Source organism: Hippocampus zosterae, chromosome 1 (assembly GCF_025434085.1).
Source record: "Hippocampus zosterae strain Florida chromosome 1, ASM2543408v3, whole genome shotgun sequence".
Lineage (NCBI taxonomy): Eukaryota > Metazoa > Chordata > Actinopteri > Syngnathiformes > Syngnathidae > Hippocampus > Hippocampus zosterae.
In genome coordinates this window covers 29813785-29831328 of record NC_067451.1, presented here as the reverse complement: position 1 = coordinate 29831328, position 17544 = coordinate 29813785, and the positions used below count along the sequence as shown (strand labels likewise).

At 40.6% G+C, this 17544-nt stretch overlaps 1 protein-coding gene across 1 annotated transcript in view; it reads left to right on the top strand.

Annotated features, from left to right (window-relative positions):
* The first annotated feature begins 1253 nt into the window (after positions 1-1253).
* neurl1b (neuralized E3 ubiquitin protein ligase 1B) overlaps positions 1254-17544 on the top strand; it is a 48392-nt gene continuing 32101 nt past the window's right edge. The window contains exon 1 of the mRNA XM_052074809.1: positions 1254-1481. Within this exon, the coding sequence (XP_051930769.1) occupies positions 1382-1481 (100 nt within the window). The 5' untranslated portion in view covers positions 1254-1381. The remainder of the gene's footprint in view (positions 1482-17544) is intronic.

Here is a 17544-nt window from a genome sequence, read left to right as displayed (position 1 = left end):
GAAAGGAATAAGTAGAACAACAAAATATAGGGGCTGCTGGAAAGGCAGCCACTCACGCGGCGCCATTTGAAGTCAAAATAACAAAAATAACACAACACAACACAACACAACACAAAGGACACAGACGGTCCTGCAATCTTCACCACTTTTCTGTTCAATTCCAAGCCGCTACTCCCAGTTCCACATCCGCATCGGCGCTCCGCGCTCACGCTCCTTTCATCACGGATATCCTCGTGTGTGTGGTTTGATGGGTTGTTTCAAACTCGTTCCTCCCAAAGACATATTTACATGTCTTTTCACACTCCACACGTTCAACGACAGATACTTTTTTTCCCTTCAATTTTTCCAAGACTTAGGGTTAAAAAAAGGGGGTCTAGAATTGGCTGGTAATGAATGAGTTAAGGACACTGCATGTTATAAAAGTAAGAAAGCACAAGGGGATTTTTTTTCTGTCATGTGTTGGCTGTCATATTTTACATATTGATTAAGTCAGAGCTAATCAAATATAGATCCTTGCGCTTTGAAGGCTTGCCTTCAATGAATCATTTTCAATCAGTGAGTGTTACAAAGTTGAATCACATGAACTGCAGGTTTTTATCACATTTGAATGCAAGGTGAGTAAAAAGGGGATGAAAATGGCCTCGATAAACTGAAAGCTGCTGTTGGTCAAAAGAGTGTGAATTTGCTCAAACTCTTCCTGACCATTGATCCAGAATGTTAATAAGTAACACTGCTCTCAACAGGAATGTTACCTGAGCCAATTTTATACAACGGCTAACAGTAATTTCTATACTAACAAATAAAATGGATGATATCATACAAAGAAAACAAACCCTCAATGTGCTCATTGTACAGTAGACCAAATTTCCTTGTAATTTGACAGTTTACGGAATGTACACATCTTGATTTGCCACAATTTTATATATATATATATATATATATATATATATATATATATATATATATATATATGTATAGTGTGTGTATGTGTGTGTAATGTATGACATTTGCTAACTGTTTTATCTGTCAGTTCTGAAGTATATGTAATTTATTATTTCACTTTGACACACATCCAATTTGAAGACTGCACCACTGAAGCATAGATTTGCACACCACAAAAACAATAACAGAAGCCAGTCATGTCATGTCTTTTTTAACGGTCCGCACACACCCAGTTACACACCCACTCAGACACACGTGCCGACTTAACCTCTGAAGTTGGATTTCATTGGCTGGGACTGAGATAACAGAGACCACATGCTCATGTTGACATACCTTCAAATTTCAGGCGGGATTTGGTATAGTACGAGTAAATCCACACTTCTCATGAGTAGACGAACACAGGAAACGTGTCTTCAAACGTTTGCTGGAAGAATTCTGAATGAGACTCAAGATGGGAAAGAAACAACCTTCACTTTTTCATCTTATCAGTCTGTTATCGTTTTCCAACAGAAGAAAGGAGCAGAGACGCAGAGAAGGTGGTGAGTCAAGTCTTGCTACTTGTATGTGAACTTTGATTTGAATTCAAATCCTAATAGTACCGGTAAATGTGTAAAAATAAATTAAATTCATAATTTGTTGGCTGTATTTAGCATGTAAAAATGTAGGTTTGTGTCTGTGTGTGTGTGTATCTCTACGATGTTTTATCAAATTATTATTGAATTATTTAAAACATATATTTTCATTAAATATAGTTTACATTAATGACTTAGCCTAAAATTTCACCAAACTATTTAGGGTGGATTCCACTTGGCCTAATACATATACCTTTTTATTAAAAAAAAAAAAACCCAAAACATTCTTGTTCCATACACAGTGTACATAAAAAAGTGTAGACATGCCAGTTTGAATGGACATTTTTTTCTGATATAAAATTAAGATCAATATAAAGTGTGAAGTATGACCTTCATCAATCCATCCATTTGCTAATCTGCTGATCCTCTCGTGCGTCGTGGGCGTGCCGTAGCCTATCCTGGCTGAAGTAAAACATGTTCAACAACAAGAAAAAAAATAGAGAGTGAATTTAAAAATAAACAATTGCGACAATGTGGTTGCAAAATTCCACTTGGGGGTGCAGCCGCATTCAAAATCAACCAATCACTTTCAATCTCCTGTTAAATGGCAGTTAGCACGCACCAAGCTTGTGTGAAATGTGGTACTGAAACAATTAAAAGGTCAAGAAAAGCCTCCAAGACAGATGAACTTCATCTATGCTTATCAGAGACACATAAAATGGAGGCAGGTGTGTGTTGACTCCCATTTAACAGGAGCTTGAAATGTGAAACAGATACGTCACCAGTCATAAGTAGTGTGCATTGATTTTTTTTTTGTCAAATAGGTTGTACAAGTTTTCGTGCACATTACAGGTGGAAAAGTTTTGACAGTATTTGTGTTGGTCTCATTTTTCTTTGGGATTGCAAAAGCCTGTCAGTGGAACAGCTGCCCAATTTACCTTTTTGTAGGATTTTTCCTCATTTTCATCTTAACTCCTATTTTCAAAATCATACTTAAAACATTTCCAACAACAACAAAAAAACCTGTCCAACATTACAAAAATAATTTACGATATGTGGGCAGCCCAGTGGTCGATTGGTTTTGCGCGTCGGCCTCGTGATGCTGAGGTGCAGGGTTTGATTCCGGCTCCGGCCTGACTGTGTGAACGTTCTTTGTATGCTCCTCATTTCTGCATGGGTTTTCTCCGGGTATTCCGGTTTCCTCCCACATTTAAAAAAACATGCGCGGCAGGTTAATGGAACACTCGAAATTGTCCCTAATCGAGATTGTGTGAGTGGATGGTTGTTCGTCTATGTGGGCCATGCGATTGGCCGGGAACCGGTTCAGTGTGTCTCCCGCCTACTGCCCCAAGACAGCTGGGATGGGCTCCAGCACCCCTTGTGAGAATAAAGTGGATCGGAAAATGGATGGATGGATTTAGGATATGTATGACGTAAATGTTTTGGCTTCCCCCCAAAATGATGATGCAGTCAAATTAAAAACATTCTTTATCTGTTTTATGGTGAGCTGTGAATTTTTGCCACCACTGTTTTGATTCAGTTTGTATCTAATCCTGGTTGTGTTCTGAAGAGTACCAGTTCTATGGCAATTAAACATTGTTATTGTTAGTTGAGGACAGACAGGAAATGCCAGTCCTTCAAATGCGGTCGGTTGGAGTGTTGTGTCAACAAAGATGAAGTCATGGTTTTCCCAGACCCCAGCAGGGCAGGGCGATGAGAACAAGATGGAAAATGAGAGGCAGAAAGAAGGCCAAACAAAACATAAAAATAACACACGATGCACAATGTCTCAACAGTAAAGTCTGTGGAAGCTTCTTTTGCACTTGGATTAAATTTTCATCTGTGTTTCCTGTTCCAAATGAATTACAATTGTGTTTTGAAAAGAAACGATCAAGTGACCCAGTAGTGTCGAAAGTCTTAGGATTAAAAGTAACATTTGAGACGGTCCGAATGCCATTTAAAAATCAGGCTGCGTAAACCAGTCGCACATTTTTCAACTCAGAAAAAAATGTATTTCATCTTTAGAAACAAAAATGGGTTGCTCCACTATCTGCTCTTTTGTCAAGATGCGATTTGTAAAAATTTCACATTATGATCCTCAAGTAAACAGTCCTTTAAAGATTGTCAGCCTACGACAGCTTGCCTTTCATTTTCTGAAAGTGGGGAGATGATTCGGCTGCTCTCCGGCACAGGGGTAAATCTATTCTAGAGGGATACAGGGTGCTGTGCCACCCTAAAATCCAGAAAAATCCCCAACTGTTTGTCTGTAAAACGCACACACACACACACACACACACACACTCACACACACACACACACACGCGCGCGCACACGCACACGCACACACACACACGTGTATATGTATATACCCGGTATGTATATATAATAGATTTTTGAGAAAAAATATGTACCAAATTAGTTATTCCCCTTAACATTCTTGTTGAGCAGCCCTTTGTGCTTGGAATAAAAATGACAGGATGTGGTTATTTTGTTGTTTGCTTCAAAACCTGGTTTGTTGGTTTAGGATAGTGGATAGTGGATCTTTTTTTTTTTTTTTTACAAACATTGAAAAACTTATCCTCAAAAATGAAATAAGAGCAGGCATCTAGCATGTATTGCGTTAAAATAGCCTTTTTGTCATACATCTGGTTCGGAAGTGTGTGGTCCTGTGTTCACCCCCCGTAGCAGTGATGAAAAAAATGTGGCCTCCTCCAATATTTCGTGATATAACAAATAGATGCATGAAGTGTTTTTAGCATGTTTCATCAAGTACGGCTTAAGAATACTTCAGTGTGCTTTACATCCTGTGATTGTTCTATATGTAAACCTCAGAGGTAAACGTTTGAACGTCCTTTTATGTATTTAAATAGTAGACAAGGATATTGGGGCGGCCCGGTAGACCGTGATTAGCATGTCGACTTCACAGTGCAGAGGTACCGGGTTCGATTCAAGCTCCGGCCTCCCTGTGTGGAGTTTACATGTTTTCCCCGGGCCTGGGGGTTTCTCCGATTTCCTCCCGCATTCCAAAAACAGGCATGGCAGACTGATGGAACACTCTAAATTGTCCCGAGGCGTGAGTGTGAGTGTGGGCGCGGATGGTTGTTCATCTCTGTGTGCCCTGCGATTGGCTGGCAACCGATTCGGGGTGTCCCCTGGCGACTGCCCGAAGACAGCTGGGATAGGCTTCAGCACCGCCCGCGACCTGAGTGAGGATAAAGCGGTTCGGAAAATGAACAAGGATATTGTTTTTCTGAAGTGACCCAACCAATGTCATGTGATATTACATGAATGGCCTGGTGGGATTTCCACTGGGATGCGTGAATGCTCATTTTATCGTGATAAGAATCAGGTCTATTCAGGGCATTTCAACTTGAAAAGGAGACTCATGTGATGAGATCTCCGTTGTCTTTGTACCACAATGCAACACAAGTCTGTGCTGTTCTACCGTGTTGCTGAGCCTGCAGCCAAGGGCTACATCACTCTTGCCATGGCGAGAATGAGTTTGAGTTCAGGAGATGTTTGCAGTTAGAAAATCCTGCAAAGTTCCCTGGCAGTACACGTGGATCATTGTGTGAGACAATATGAAAACAGCACCTTTTATTCTTTTCTTCAGTGGCTGCGTATGTGGCCTGGAACGACAGGTCATGCCAGACCATGTGGAACATTTGTGCAGAACAGGAATTAGCGCTACCTAATATGTCATTGTGAAAACTGGGTATAAGGACCCACTGTTTCATATTCCCAAGATGCCTTGAGTCTTGAGGGATGACACAGTCGAATTGCAGACTAACCTTCAAGTCTCCATCATCATGAATGCTTCTTGTGTTGTTGTCAAAGGCTGCTTACATCGACTCGTGGTTGCTCAGAGTTGTGTGTGAGCGTCTGTGTGTGTGTGTGTGTGTGCATTTACATGTGATGAAGTTCTTGGGGTGGCAGTTAGAGTCAGCATGATCTTAACTTGACTAAAATGAGTTTGTGTGTGTGAAAAATGCCAGGCACATTTTGTTGGACCGAATCATATCATACGCTATGTATCGAGATACATATTGAATCATATTTCATTGAAGAGATGCATATCCCTAACACACACACACACACAAAATTAAGCAAATTCTCAAATGACTGCACTTAGATGTACAGCAATATTGAAATTCTGCAACACTGATTTACAATCACTCTAATCACTGGGAGTCTTGGCCAAGACATTTAAAATGAACCCATGCATGACATGAACTGACAAAGATCAAACCAAAAGCCATTTTGCGACTGTTATAGTTAGTTTTACTCAAGTCCACTTTATTTACAGAGCACCTTAAAACAACCACAGCAGCATATACATAAAGGGCTGTACAAGTAAAAATCGGACATAAAAACAAAGACAGTTCAAACAATAAATGAAAAACAAAAAACAGAACAAAACATTAAAAAAATGCTGAGTTAGATGCCAAATAATAAAAATGTGTTTTAAGAAATTTGTGAATGTTGCACATACAGCACATTTAATATCTAAAATAAAGTTGTACTTGACTTGACTTGACTTGAGACAAGTTTTAAAGACGGGCAAAGCTGGGGCTTGCCACACGTTTAGCGGGACATCATTCAAAAGAAAGGGACCAGCAACGGCAATAGCGCCATTTCCTCTGGGCCGGTATAGCATCTGGTCTACTGACCTGAGTTCATAGAGTTGGGGCGAGACCATTTCAAGATCTGAAAACAATTTAAGAATTAAAAAAAAAAACGCTAAAATGCACAGGGAGCCAGTAAAAGGAATTTATCTTTGCAATTTCTTTTGCAAACAAAAAAATGTAGCTTCAGATCGGGGGAGGGTTCCATTTAATTTTAATAACTATTTTTTTCAGTGTTTGTTTTATTTATTTCGTTTGTAATTGTTAAGGATAATCATCCACATTAGTCCACATTTACAAACAGGTGACCAGAGACTCAACTGGCCATATGTGGGCCACTGTCTGGAAAAATGCTATTATACAGACAGAGGAACAATTGCTCAAACAGGCTTCTTGAGAGAGAAGGACTGTCACTGTCCCGCTATGTGCAAATTCCTATTTTTAAGTTAAGGCCTGAAAGGTTGAATCATGAAAACAAGAAGCTTTGGGCATATCAACAAGAACTTTGGTCTCCTTCTGCATCTAACATCCCCCGAGAACATTACATAGACTTTAGGGCAGGAAGTTCTCATATTTACAAGCCCTTAAAATAGTCTCGTCACCCGGCACTCTCAGTATATCAGTGTCTTGTCCAAAGTGGGGGCCCCTGCAGAAGGTTCTCACACGTGTCACACGCCAATGTCAGGTCAAGAGAACCCGGGAGAGTTGGGAAGAGGTCTCAGGAATGAAAAGGAGGTGGGAACAACTTGAAGGAGAGGGAGAGAAAATAATGAGTAAGATAAAAGCGAGGGCTAATGTGATATGAAGAAGGGTTCCGGACATTGGTTGGGAACAAGAAAAAGGGCACAGATGGGAGGAAGCACTCAGCAGTATAGATGAGCTAACTGTGGACAGAGTATCTTTGAAACTGCTCTCAAGTCAGCCCCGGACTCTTCAAGTCATGCACAAGGGTTACGCAGCAGAATGTTTATGGTGCCTACATGTGAAAATGACATTCCATTGATGACCACTTGAGGCTACAAGTTACCTGTTCCTGGATCTGCTTGTTTACCTGCAGTGGAGCAGTGGAGCTGCAGAGTGTACAGTGGAACCTTTTAAAGAAACCAGCTCAGTTTACACGGTTCCCATTTGCTCACTTCCATCCGTGACAGGCTATCTTTGATGTCTGGTATGTCGTGCTGATACACTGAGTGAACCTTCAGATAGCAGATAGCAGATAGCTGATAGCAAGCAACACAACGGCAAAGATAGCGAAACGAGTGAAAATGTGAAGAAACTTGACCGGACTGTGCAAATGTTTTGGACTACAAAGTTGCAATGATCATATGTAAGGTTGCTTGGGTCTTGGGTTATGAAAATAAATCAGAAAAAAATGAATAATCTATTGAAGTGGGTAGCACAATATCTACGTGTATCAAACGCTGGGAAGCTGGCTTCCTGTTACCCAAGGTTGAGTTCGTTATTTTGACCCAGCAGATTGGGTTGATGACTGGATTTGGGTGGGCTGGAGAGTTGACTCTATTGCGTACTGAAATCGAAGTATATTTAACGTAACATTCTTAGAAAATATTGATGACAGCTGCATGGCCCAGGAAGGCCATGCAGCTGTCATAAACTGCACCGATAACCTGGTTTCCCATTTCTTGGTGGTGTCAACGCATCGGGAGGGGAGTTTTTAACTCTGTTGGATCAAAAACTTGTGTTGGGCATAAATAACCCAGTGTTGGCTCTGTTCCTTTTTCACTCAGCACTGAGTTAGCTATTTCTACTACTTTTGACCAATCAGTTTGAAGAGTGTAGTGGGACCTCAGCATCAAAACTTTTGTTAATAACATCTATGTAAAAAAAATAAAATAAAAATCATACTGTGGCCAAAATATCACCCATCCAACCATTTTCTATACCATTTACCTTGTTTATCTCACAGGTGAGCTGGAGGCTGTTACACAACAACCATTGATGACCAATTTAAAGTTGCCAATAAACCTCTAATGCATGTTTTTTGGAATGTGGACAGAAGCCAGAAAACTTGCATAAATTAACACAGAAACTGTTAACAATTGACGTTTAAAAAAAAACATCAACACAAAATAATTGCAAGATGCAAAACGGACCTTCCTCTCTTAAACTCAAAAGGGACATACCAAGTTGAACGTCTGTGTATGTCCTATTATTTACAGTACAATTCCACATGTGATCTACACTATAGGTGTATTTTTCTCAAATCGCATACATGTAAAATGTTCCAGACAGTCACTGGCTCATTGTTTCCACACCAGCCCCAATTGAGAGGAGGAAAAAAACAAAAACAAAGTGAAATTGGAAGCCAAATGATTCAGCTGACACATTTTGCCAGATAGCAGCTCCAAATAAGTCAAATCGCCAATTTTGATGAAAATAAAAAATAAAAATTCTGCCCTCTTACTGCCCCCTTTGAAGATGCTCGTGCTCATGTTGTCCTACATCAAAACTGGGTCAACCAAAAGCAGGCTATTTCACACGGAAAAACAAAGCAAGCTTTTGCTGCTTACTCTTCTTTGCTTTTCGGCTCACGTGGTGCTGCTGCAGGGCTGCACGTTGTCATCAGTCATGAGAGCTACTTCTCCATGGGAAACAATTATGGATACTTTTCTTCCCTCACCCTAACCCCCCACCTTCTCAAAAAAAAAGACATTGGAAAACACCAATGTGGTTTTGTCCCGTGCGCTGAAGCTTGCTTCTGTGAAAAGAATGCCACCATCAGCGAGAATACTAAGATCAGAAGACTAGGATTGTTGAGCCAGAAGGGGCAACTGCGTGAAGGTCATCCATCCATCCGCCAAGCACAGAGGAGGAGGACATCGGCTTCAAACAGCTCCATGGGAACGGTTTCCCTGGAGATGTCAACGGACAGAACCTGCTATCGCGGCCCACGCATGCATTCTAATCAGAAGTGAGGTGGCAGACATGCCTTACCTCAGGGCTCTTAGCATCACTGACATATTTATATTGAGGGTCGGGGGTGGGAGGGATCACATTTTAATCTTGTATATCATATGTCACAGTTATTTAGCTCTTTCAGCATGGTGTCTTCTCTCAAGTCTTCTTCTTGCTTATTTCTTTTGAACAAGCAATACATTGATTTGTAGCGCAATAAACAATATTGGATTTATTATACATAGATGACTGTTGAAGTCTTATAGGTTAAGCTTATGCTAAAATAAGGCAAATGAATGACAAATTCATATGAAAGACAGTTTATTTATCTACTTCAATTAGAGTTACTAAACTGAGCTAAAAGTAATTTACTGAACGCTTTGACTTGCAGTCTTCTAAGTGTTTACTACAACACAAAATTCTACCAAACGTTGATCATCAAACGTGCCTGTACAGTTAGCGCCGACAGTTTGAGCTTGAAAAGAATTCATATTTGCATGGGAAAATTGTGACAACAAATTTGAAGTCAACTAGTGCCAATGAATGCACACCTTTTTAGGCTCCAAGGTGTTTTTGTGTTTTCAAATTTGCGGGCCGATGAAACAACACTGAATATGAACGATAGTTTTTGTCTTTTGTTTGAACCAGCTTTTTGGAGGCCAAAAACGATGCAAGTTGGCAGCAATTTAGTACACCACTGGCACGATCAACTTAGTCCAATTATTTACATTTGGTAAAGATCAAAACCCCAAAAATCATAGACAAATAGTATTCAACAGACACTTTTAGGCATTCTCAGAACAATAGTATTGCTTCACAGAGTGCAGTGCGCAGTTGACCAGCCCATTAATCGGGCATGTGAGGCTTGCAGTTCACAAGAGGCGCGCCTGCCACGTGGCAGGTGCACACAAACTAAAAAATGTCCTCTCCCCTACCCCCATTATGTTTTGGTTGCGTCAGCAAATGTAGACCCCATGGCGACTAACACAGACTGCCTGTTGAGAATGCCTCCTAGTTATACATTGTAATTGATAATATGAGTATCTCTTTAGCCTTAAGCATTGATTGATTTGGTATTCATTTGTACTGTATATTTGTTATGTATTATAGATTTGTTAGCAGTCCAGGTCATGTGGCTTGGGCTTGATCTATGATGCCACTGTATGCAGCTGGGATATTTTATGATTGGATTGTAAATTTGATACGGGTGTGTGCCAGGGTTAGAGTTTTTGTTCTCTAATTGTAGTAAATTTTTTGTTGTGACTTTTTTTTAGTTAGTTTTATTTTGTTTTTAAAGCTTTTTAAAAAAAAGTTTGTCAGTTTTAATTTTTCCGCAAATGTTTCATTTTAGTTTAGCTTTTCTTAATTTTAGTATTAGTTTTAGTGTTTTATGTATGGGGTGTTTGTAAAAAAAAAAAAGTTAACATAGAATTGTGTGATCTAGTAAACTACAATTCTCAAAGGATTGATTGACCTTCCTCCTTTTGTACAGACAGACCAATTCTGAAATGAAGACATTTATTCATTCATTTCATCTTCCGAGCCGCTTCATCCTCACTAGGGTCGCGGGGGTGCTGGAGCCTATCCCAGCTGTCTTTGGGCAGTAGGAGGGGGACACCCTGAATCGGTTGCCAGCCAATCGCAGGGCACACAGAAACGAACAACCATTCGCACTCACACTCACACCTAGGGACAATTTAGAGTGTTCAATCAGCCTGCTACGCATGTTTTTGGAATGTGGGAGGAAACCGGAGCACCCGGAGAAAACCCACGCAGGCCCGGGGAGAACATGCAAACTCCACACAGGGAGGCCAGAGTTGGAATCGAACCCGGTACCTCTGCACTGTGAAGCCGACGTGCTAACCACTGGACTATCGGGCTGCCTGAAGACATTTTGTGACCTACAAAAGCTCTTGTATGATCTTAATTGCCCGAGACCAAAACAATGACATTTTCACTATAATAATAGATTTGTTTTATTTTGTTTTAAAAACACCAGATGCAGTTTCATTATTTTTTAAGCATTTTCCTTTAATTTGATTTTGTTAACAAAATGTTTTTTAAACATTTTATTTTATTTTCCGAGTTTCATTCATATTCAAAGCACATTTGCGTAGATCACCTGTTGCTTATATTTATATTCATTCATTCATTCATCTTCCGAGCCGCTTGATCCTCACTAGGGTCGCGGGGGGTGCTGGAGCCTATCCCAGCTGTCTCCGGGCAGTAGGCGGGGGACACCCTGAATCGGTTGCCAGCCAATCGCAGGGCACACAGAAACGAACAACCATTCGCACTCACACTCACACCGAAGGACAATTTAGAGTGTTCAATTAGCCTGCCACGCATGTTTTTGGAATGTGGGAGGAAACCGGAGCACCCGGAGAAAACCCACGCAAGCCCGGGGAGAACATGCAAACTCCACACAGGGAGGCCGGAGCTGGAATCGAACCCGGTACCTCTGCACTGTGAAGCCGACGTGCTAACCACTGGACTACCGGGCCGCCCCTTATATTTATATATATTGCAATATTTGACAGGAAAACTTGCATTGATCCTAACCTTGCCTTGATGTCTTTCTCGAATTCTCCTGAATGACCACACGAGGTTAAGAATACCAATAGTGTTTTAGGTCACGACTCCAAGCACTCATTGGGTCGCTAAACTCCCTCTGGTCAAGGTCAGGATCATATTAGGCGCCACTGTTGTCACTTTGTTACAATGTGTCAACAAAAATTACTCGTTGCACTGTTCTAAAAGCGAAACCTGTCGATGTGGGGTTTTCAAATACAAATCTTACACGGCTTTAAATATTTTTATAATGGATCACAGGTCTACCGAATGAGGTCGGTTAGGCCACGTGATAATATTGTGATATTTAAAACAAAATGCCATCTTAATTCGAAACAAAAATAGAAATACAATGTCATTTCTATTTCACGGCGGCCCGGTAGTCCAGTGGTTAGCACGTCGGCTTCACAGTGCAGAGGTACTGGGTTCGGTTCCAGCTCCAGCCTCCCTGTGTGGAGTTTGCATGTTCTCCCGGGGCCTGCGTGGGTTTTCTCCGGGTGCTCCGGTTTCCGCCCACATTCCAAAAACATGCGTGGCAGGCTGATTGAACACGTTAAATTGTCCTTAGGTGTGAGTGTGAGTGCGAATGGTTGTTTGTCTCTGTGTGCCCTGCGATTGGCTGGCAACCGATTCAGGGTGTCCTCGCCTACTGCCCGAAGACAGCTGGGATAGGCTCCAGCACCGCCCCCCCCCCCCCCCCCCCGCGAACCTAGTGAGGATCAAGCGGCTCGGAAGATGAATGAATTAATTTCTATTTCAAAAGCGGAACAAAACACAAAATCATCCCTGTCACCAATCCCAAGCAAAAAATATCATGAGGCAGTAAAGGGCATTTCTGTTTTTAAATATTAACACAAAGAAACACACTTTGCACATGTGCGTGTGTGTGTTGGGAGGGAGTAGCAACACAATATAGAGAGAACCCAAACAGGATAAATAATAGCAATAATCAAATAAATGTACTTACAAATTATATGCATGAAGGCTGCTGTTGCATTAGCAACATTTATACTTTCAATGTTGCACTGCTCCGCTTATGCTTTGATTGCCGACGTGTCAAATGTTACTTTCATTATATGCCACAAAAAATGGATAGCGGGCCACAAATGGCCCACGGCCCGGACTTTGGACACCATTGACCGAGTTGCCTTAAATGAAATATCTAATTGAGAACCATCAAGACTTACCTAAGTTTGAAGAGAATTGAGCACATGAAGGAGGAGCAACAAAGAGACGTGGCCCTTTTTCACCCCAGGAACATTACATCACAGGAACCCTTTTGAAAATAAAGTCCCTGGTAACTTTTCGGCGACAAGAAAAAAAACCCTGCTGGGGGGTGGCAAGATTCTCCAAAGGCGGGGACATTGTTTTTCAGCCACAACTTTGGAAAGGTTTACAGCAGTTTCTTTTTCTCAGTACTTTTTGCATTTTATTTTTTTGCATCGATGAGATGAAGAACTCGCAGAAAGCTACCACAGATGTGTACAGATATCGAGCAGTAGGCGTCGTTCGTGCAGACTGAAATGTTGGAGTCCAACACAAGGAATTTTGGCAGAAGAATTTTTCGACTGACTACCGTGTTTATTTGAGCCAGAAGCAATAAGAAATAAACTGCCCCACCACTGAACTTAAAACTGTCCCATTATGTTTGCTTGTGTTTGGATTTCACAAAAAAGAAAGCATTTCAACAAAATGAGTTTCTTGTGTATTCCTGAATTACCCATAACCCTGCCTTACGTTTATTAAATCATGTGATTTGTTTAGATAAGCTTAAGATGTACTTAATTTGCTGTAAAGTATGCTTCATAACAGGCCAAGTATAGTCTCACATATTAGAATACGTTATTCATGCCGAAATGGGAAAATCACATCACCGTTGCAGAAACTGTTGTGAGAATACAGAACAACAATACGGCAAAGAAACATATTGCTAAAAACTAATACACCATAAACCAGTGGTTCTTAACCTTGTTAGAGGTACTGAACCCAACCAATTCATATGCACATTCACTGAACCCTTCATTAGTGAAAAATACAAATCTGATTCAAGAATACAAATCATGCAGAAAGGACGCTGAGTCCCATCATGTTCTGTGATGCATGTGAATCCATGTGGTACAACTTTGTTTTTTCTTTTTTTCTTTTTTGCTCAACATAGCATGTATTAAAACATTCCGAAAAAAAAAAATCACACGACGTACTGTCACGACAGTCATATGTTGACAACTGAGCAAACAAAAATTCCCACAGCACTGATCGGACAAGCAATGTCATCATCTGCAGCCAGTGATAGCCAAGTGGGCGTGTCATAACTAATTGACATGTTGAGTTGGGTGTGGTTTAACCTTCGTGGCAGAGGCTTCGTCGACCCCCTGAGACCGATTCACCGAACCCAGGTTAAGAACCACTGTCATAAACTAAAAGCTGCTGGTGTTTTTGTTGGGAAAGAGCCAATATAGATTGATGTTGTTGGTATGAATATGTCAAGATAAAACATGCATCCAGCCCACTTACCATAATTTTAATACCTTCCATTTTATTAAGGCAGAATATTTTCTTCTGTTTTGAAATGGAGATGAAAAATGCGTAGCGTAACCTTGTAAATGTTAAAGCTTCACCAGAAGACTTATTCCTTGCTTGTGTGTTAAGCATGCTCGTTATGTTCAGTCATGTTTAAAAAAAAAACCTTGACATGTTCTGGATTTTCCTATTCTTTTGCAAGAGACTCGACAGCACTCAGGGCTGCGATTAGTGACAACAGAGGATTGATGTAATTTCCGCTGCATTAAGCATGTGACTGTGGAAGCACGTTAGAGTGGGAAAAAAAGAAGGAAAAAAGAAAAAAAGGTCAAGACCTCTTATAGTGAAATGGTCCTTTGATTTAAAAAGAAAAAAAATGAAGAATGACGTCCCGCATCCTTTTTATCAAGATTTTGATAGAAGAAGAAGAAAATGTCACTTGTTTTAAAAATTTTTTTCAAATGATGAAAATATTCGGTTTATTTTAACATGTCATTGTAAATGATCTCTAGACTGTATTTTGAAATATTTATGTTACTTTACATGATTTATACATTTAATTTACACAATCAAAGTCAACAGTTAGGATCCAGTAAGAATAGTTCAGTTAATCTTCTGTTTATTTGATTTATTTATTTATTTTGAAGATTCTCATCTTAAAGACATGAAGTTCCAGTATTGCATTGCTTATAATTACGGCTTTCTGGATAAAATACCAACGTTATGTTGTGAATTTATATGAATGAACTTTGATTTTGTCGTAGCATCTGAAGGTGCTTTGCATAAGCCTCAAAGCAGTGTTGTTCTAGGCTGAGAGTATTTCCTGCTTCCCCATCAGTGGTGCATCCGCTGCTCAGCTCACAGAACACCGAGACAATAGAACAGATGGAGGAAGAACACTGTTGGATGCATGCATCTGGCTTAAATGCATCGTTGGTCCATTTTTAGCACATCTCCCACTGACATAGGGGCCTAAAACAACATTGAAGACAAGCCTTGCTTCTGTTCCGTACTCCAGAACCAGAACACCACTTCAAGTGCAAAACACATTTCTAACAATGAGCAGTACGCATACAGAAGTTCAGATGGAACTTTGCTAAATTGCCTGTCGGACTAATGAAGTGTGTCCCCTCTTTTCTTTTCAACGCCTGACTGCTCACATTGTATTTCTGGGGTGGGGGCCACTGGATGTCATGTTACACAAGAACATGCTTTTAGACACATCGAGTGGAAACTCCGGATGTTCCCAACACGCCAGTGAATTAATGTGTTCACTCAGGCTTCCATAAGAATGCGGCGAAAATTTCCCTTCACTTCCAACAGGATATGGGGATCATGCGTCACACATATCCCTCCCTATTTTGCCACATTCGATGTCTTTGTCAGGTGTTTAGACATAGTCACAAGGATGACACCAATTGTTTAGATTTAGGAACATGCACGCACACATTTTACTAAAACACCTACCATGAATCATTGATGTAAAGTGGACCCAGGTTAAACAGAATCCATGATGGAAGACTGGTCAGGCTCTGGCTAATCATTCCCATGGCGATTAATAGAAATACTCCACTCCATGGTGAAACCATCGTCATTGTCAAAACTGTATGGCTATCTTTAAAGTATTGGTAAACAGCCATTAAAATCTCCAGAAATTACCTACTATACATACCATATTTTCCACAATATACAGTGCTTCAGATTATAAAGCGCACCTCCAATGAATGGCCTATTTTAAAACTGTTTTCATATAAATAGGGTACACGGTATGAAAAGGCGTATTGAATGGAAACCACAATAGTGGCGGCGGTTGCGTTTTGCATCCACGAGATATGGTAAAGGAATACAATACAACTTTATTATATGGTGCTTTCATAGCCGCTGCAGCTGTAACAAAGCACTTTACAGAACATTTATAATACTACGTCAAAGAAATCAGAATATTGATACATATATAATCCACATCGGGGTTTAAGGCTTTTCAGGAAATTGAATGATTTTTGGTGCGCCTTATAGTGCAGAAAATACAGCATCTGATGTAAATAGATAGATACATACTGTATATGTACTGCATAGCAAAAAAGTTAAGAGGCTGCCATGTTGTCTTCAATTTCTTGTTCATTGCAATGTTTGATGCCATTAAAGGTGTAGCAGGTGACTAACTGAAATGAACAGAAGCCATGGATTGCCTGAAAGCACAGTTTGACAATGGTAGCACAATGCGAATCAATGTAAAGTGATTTTGGTTCTTATCAAGAAAACCTTTGGAAAACATCTAAATCCACTGTTAAACTCAACACGGTTATTTTTGTTGTTATTAATATATTGCCCCCCCCCCCCCCCCCCAAAAAAAGGCTCAGTTCAACTAACTACCTTTAGTTGAACTGAGCGTTTAGAATCAACGGGAAACTGAAGAAACAAGGGTGGTCTCATATAATTTTTCAAAAGCTGTGCAAATCACCTCAGTCTAATCATAATCAACCCAGTGAATGGGTTGTGTTCATCACCCATATAATTTATCGCGATGCGATTGCTTAAACTTAATTTCAAGCCATCCTTTTTTCAACAGAACAAGTCTTTTTAATTGTTATGGCATTTTAAAATGACCTCAACCTGACATTGCACCCACGAAACACAACACACCATCTGCCGTGGTGTGTTGAGTCTCGTGATTAGAGGTTTTGGAAACTGGAACAATCTGCCATGGCACTGAGCACATGGCAATAAATCTAACCCCAATATTGCCCCAGTTAAAAGCAAATGATCCAGATGTGAATGCAGTGTGATAGAACAGGCTGCTCCAATGAAAATGTGACCCCAAAAAAATAAAAAAAATCTCTGACTGAACATAGCTATTGCTATGGCGCATGTGTGCTTCGCGCAGACGACCAGGTTCACCATGAAAATGATGTGACTCACTTCATCCATTAGAGCAATGCTTGGGTTTTGGAGAAAAGCATTTTTCTGACATTTAGAATCACTACATTAAAAAGTATTTCACTGCAATTTTCTGATCAGGAGTTCCGGCTGAGTGGCACGGTGGTTGAATGGTTAGCATGTCGGCCTGACAGTACATACTGTAGGTGCAGTGTTCGACTCCAGCTAAGGCCTTCCTGTGTGGAGTTTGCATGTTATACCCGTGCCCGCGTGGGTTTTCTTTGGGTATGCCGGTTCCCTCCCACATTCCAAAAACAATGGAGCACCCCAAATTGTCCCTTGAGAGTACTTGCGAGCGCTGAGAGTTGTTCTTCTCTGTGTGCCCTGCGATTGGCTGGCAACCGGTTCAGGGTGTACCCCATCTGGTGCCCAAAGACAGCTGGAATAAGCTGCAGCACGCCACGTGACCCTTGTGGCGATAAGCGGGTCAGAAAATGGATGGATGGATTGACGCTAAGTAT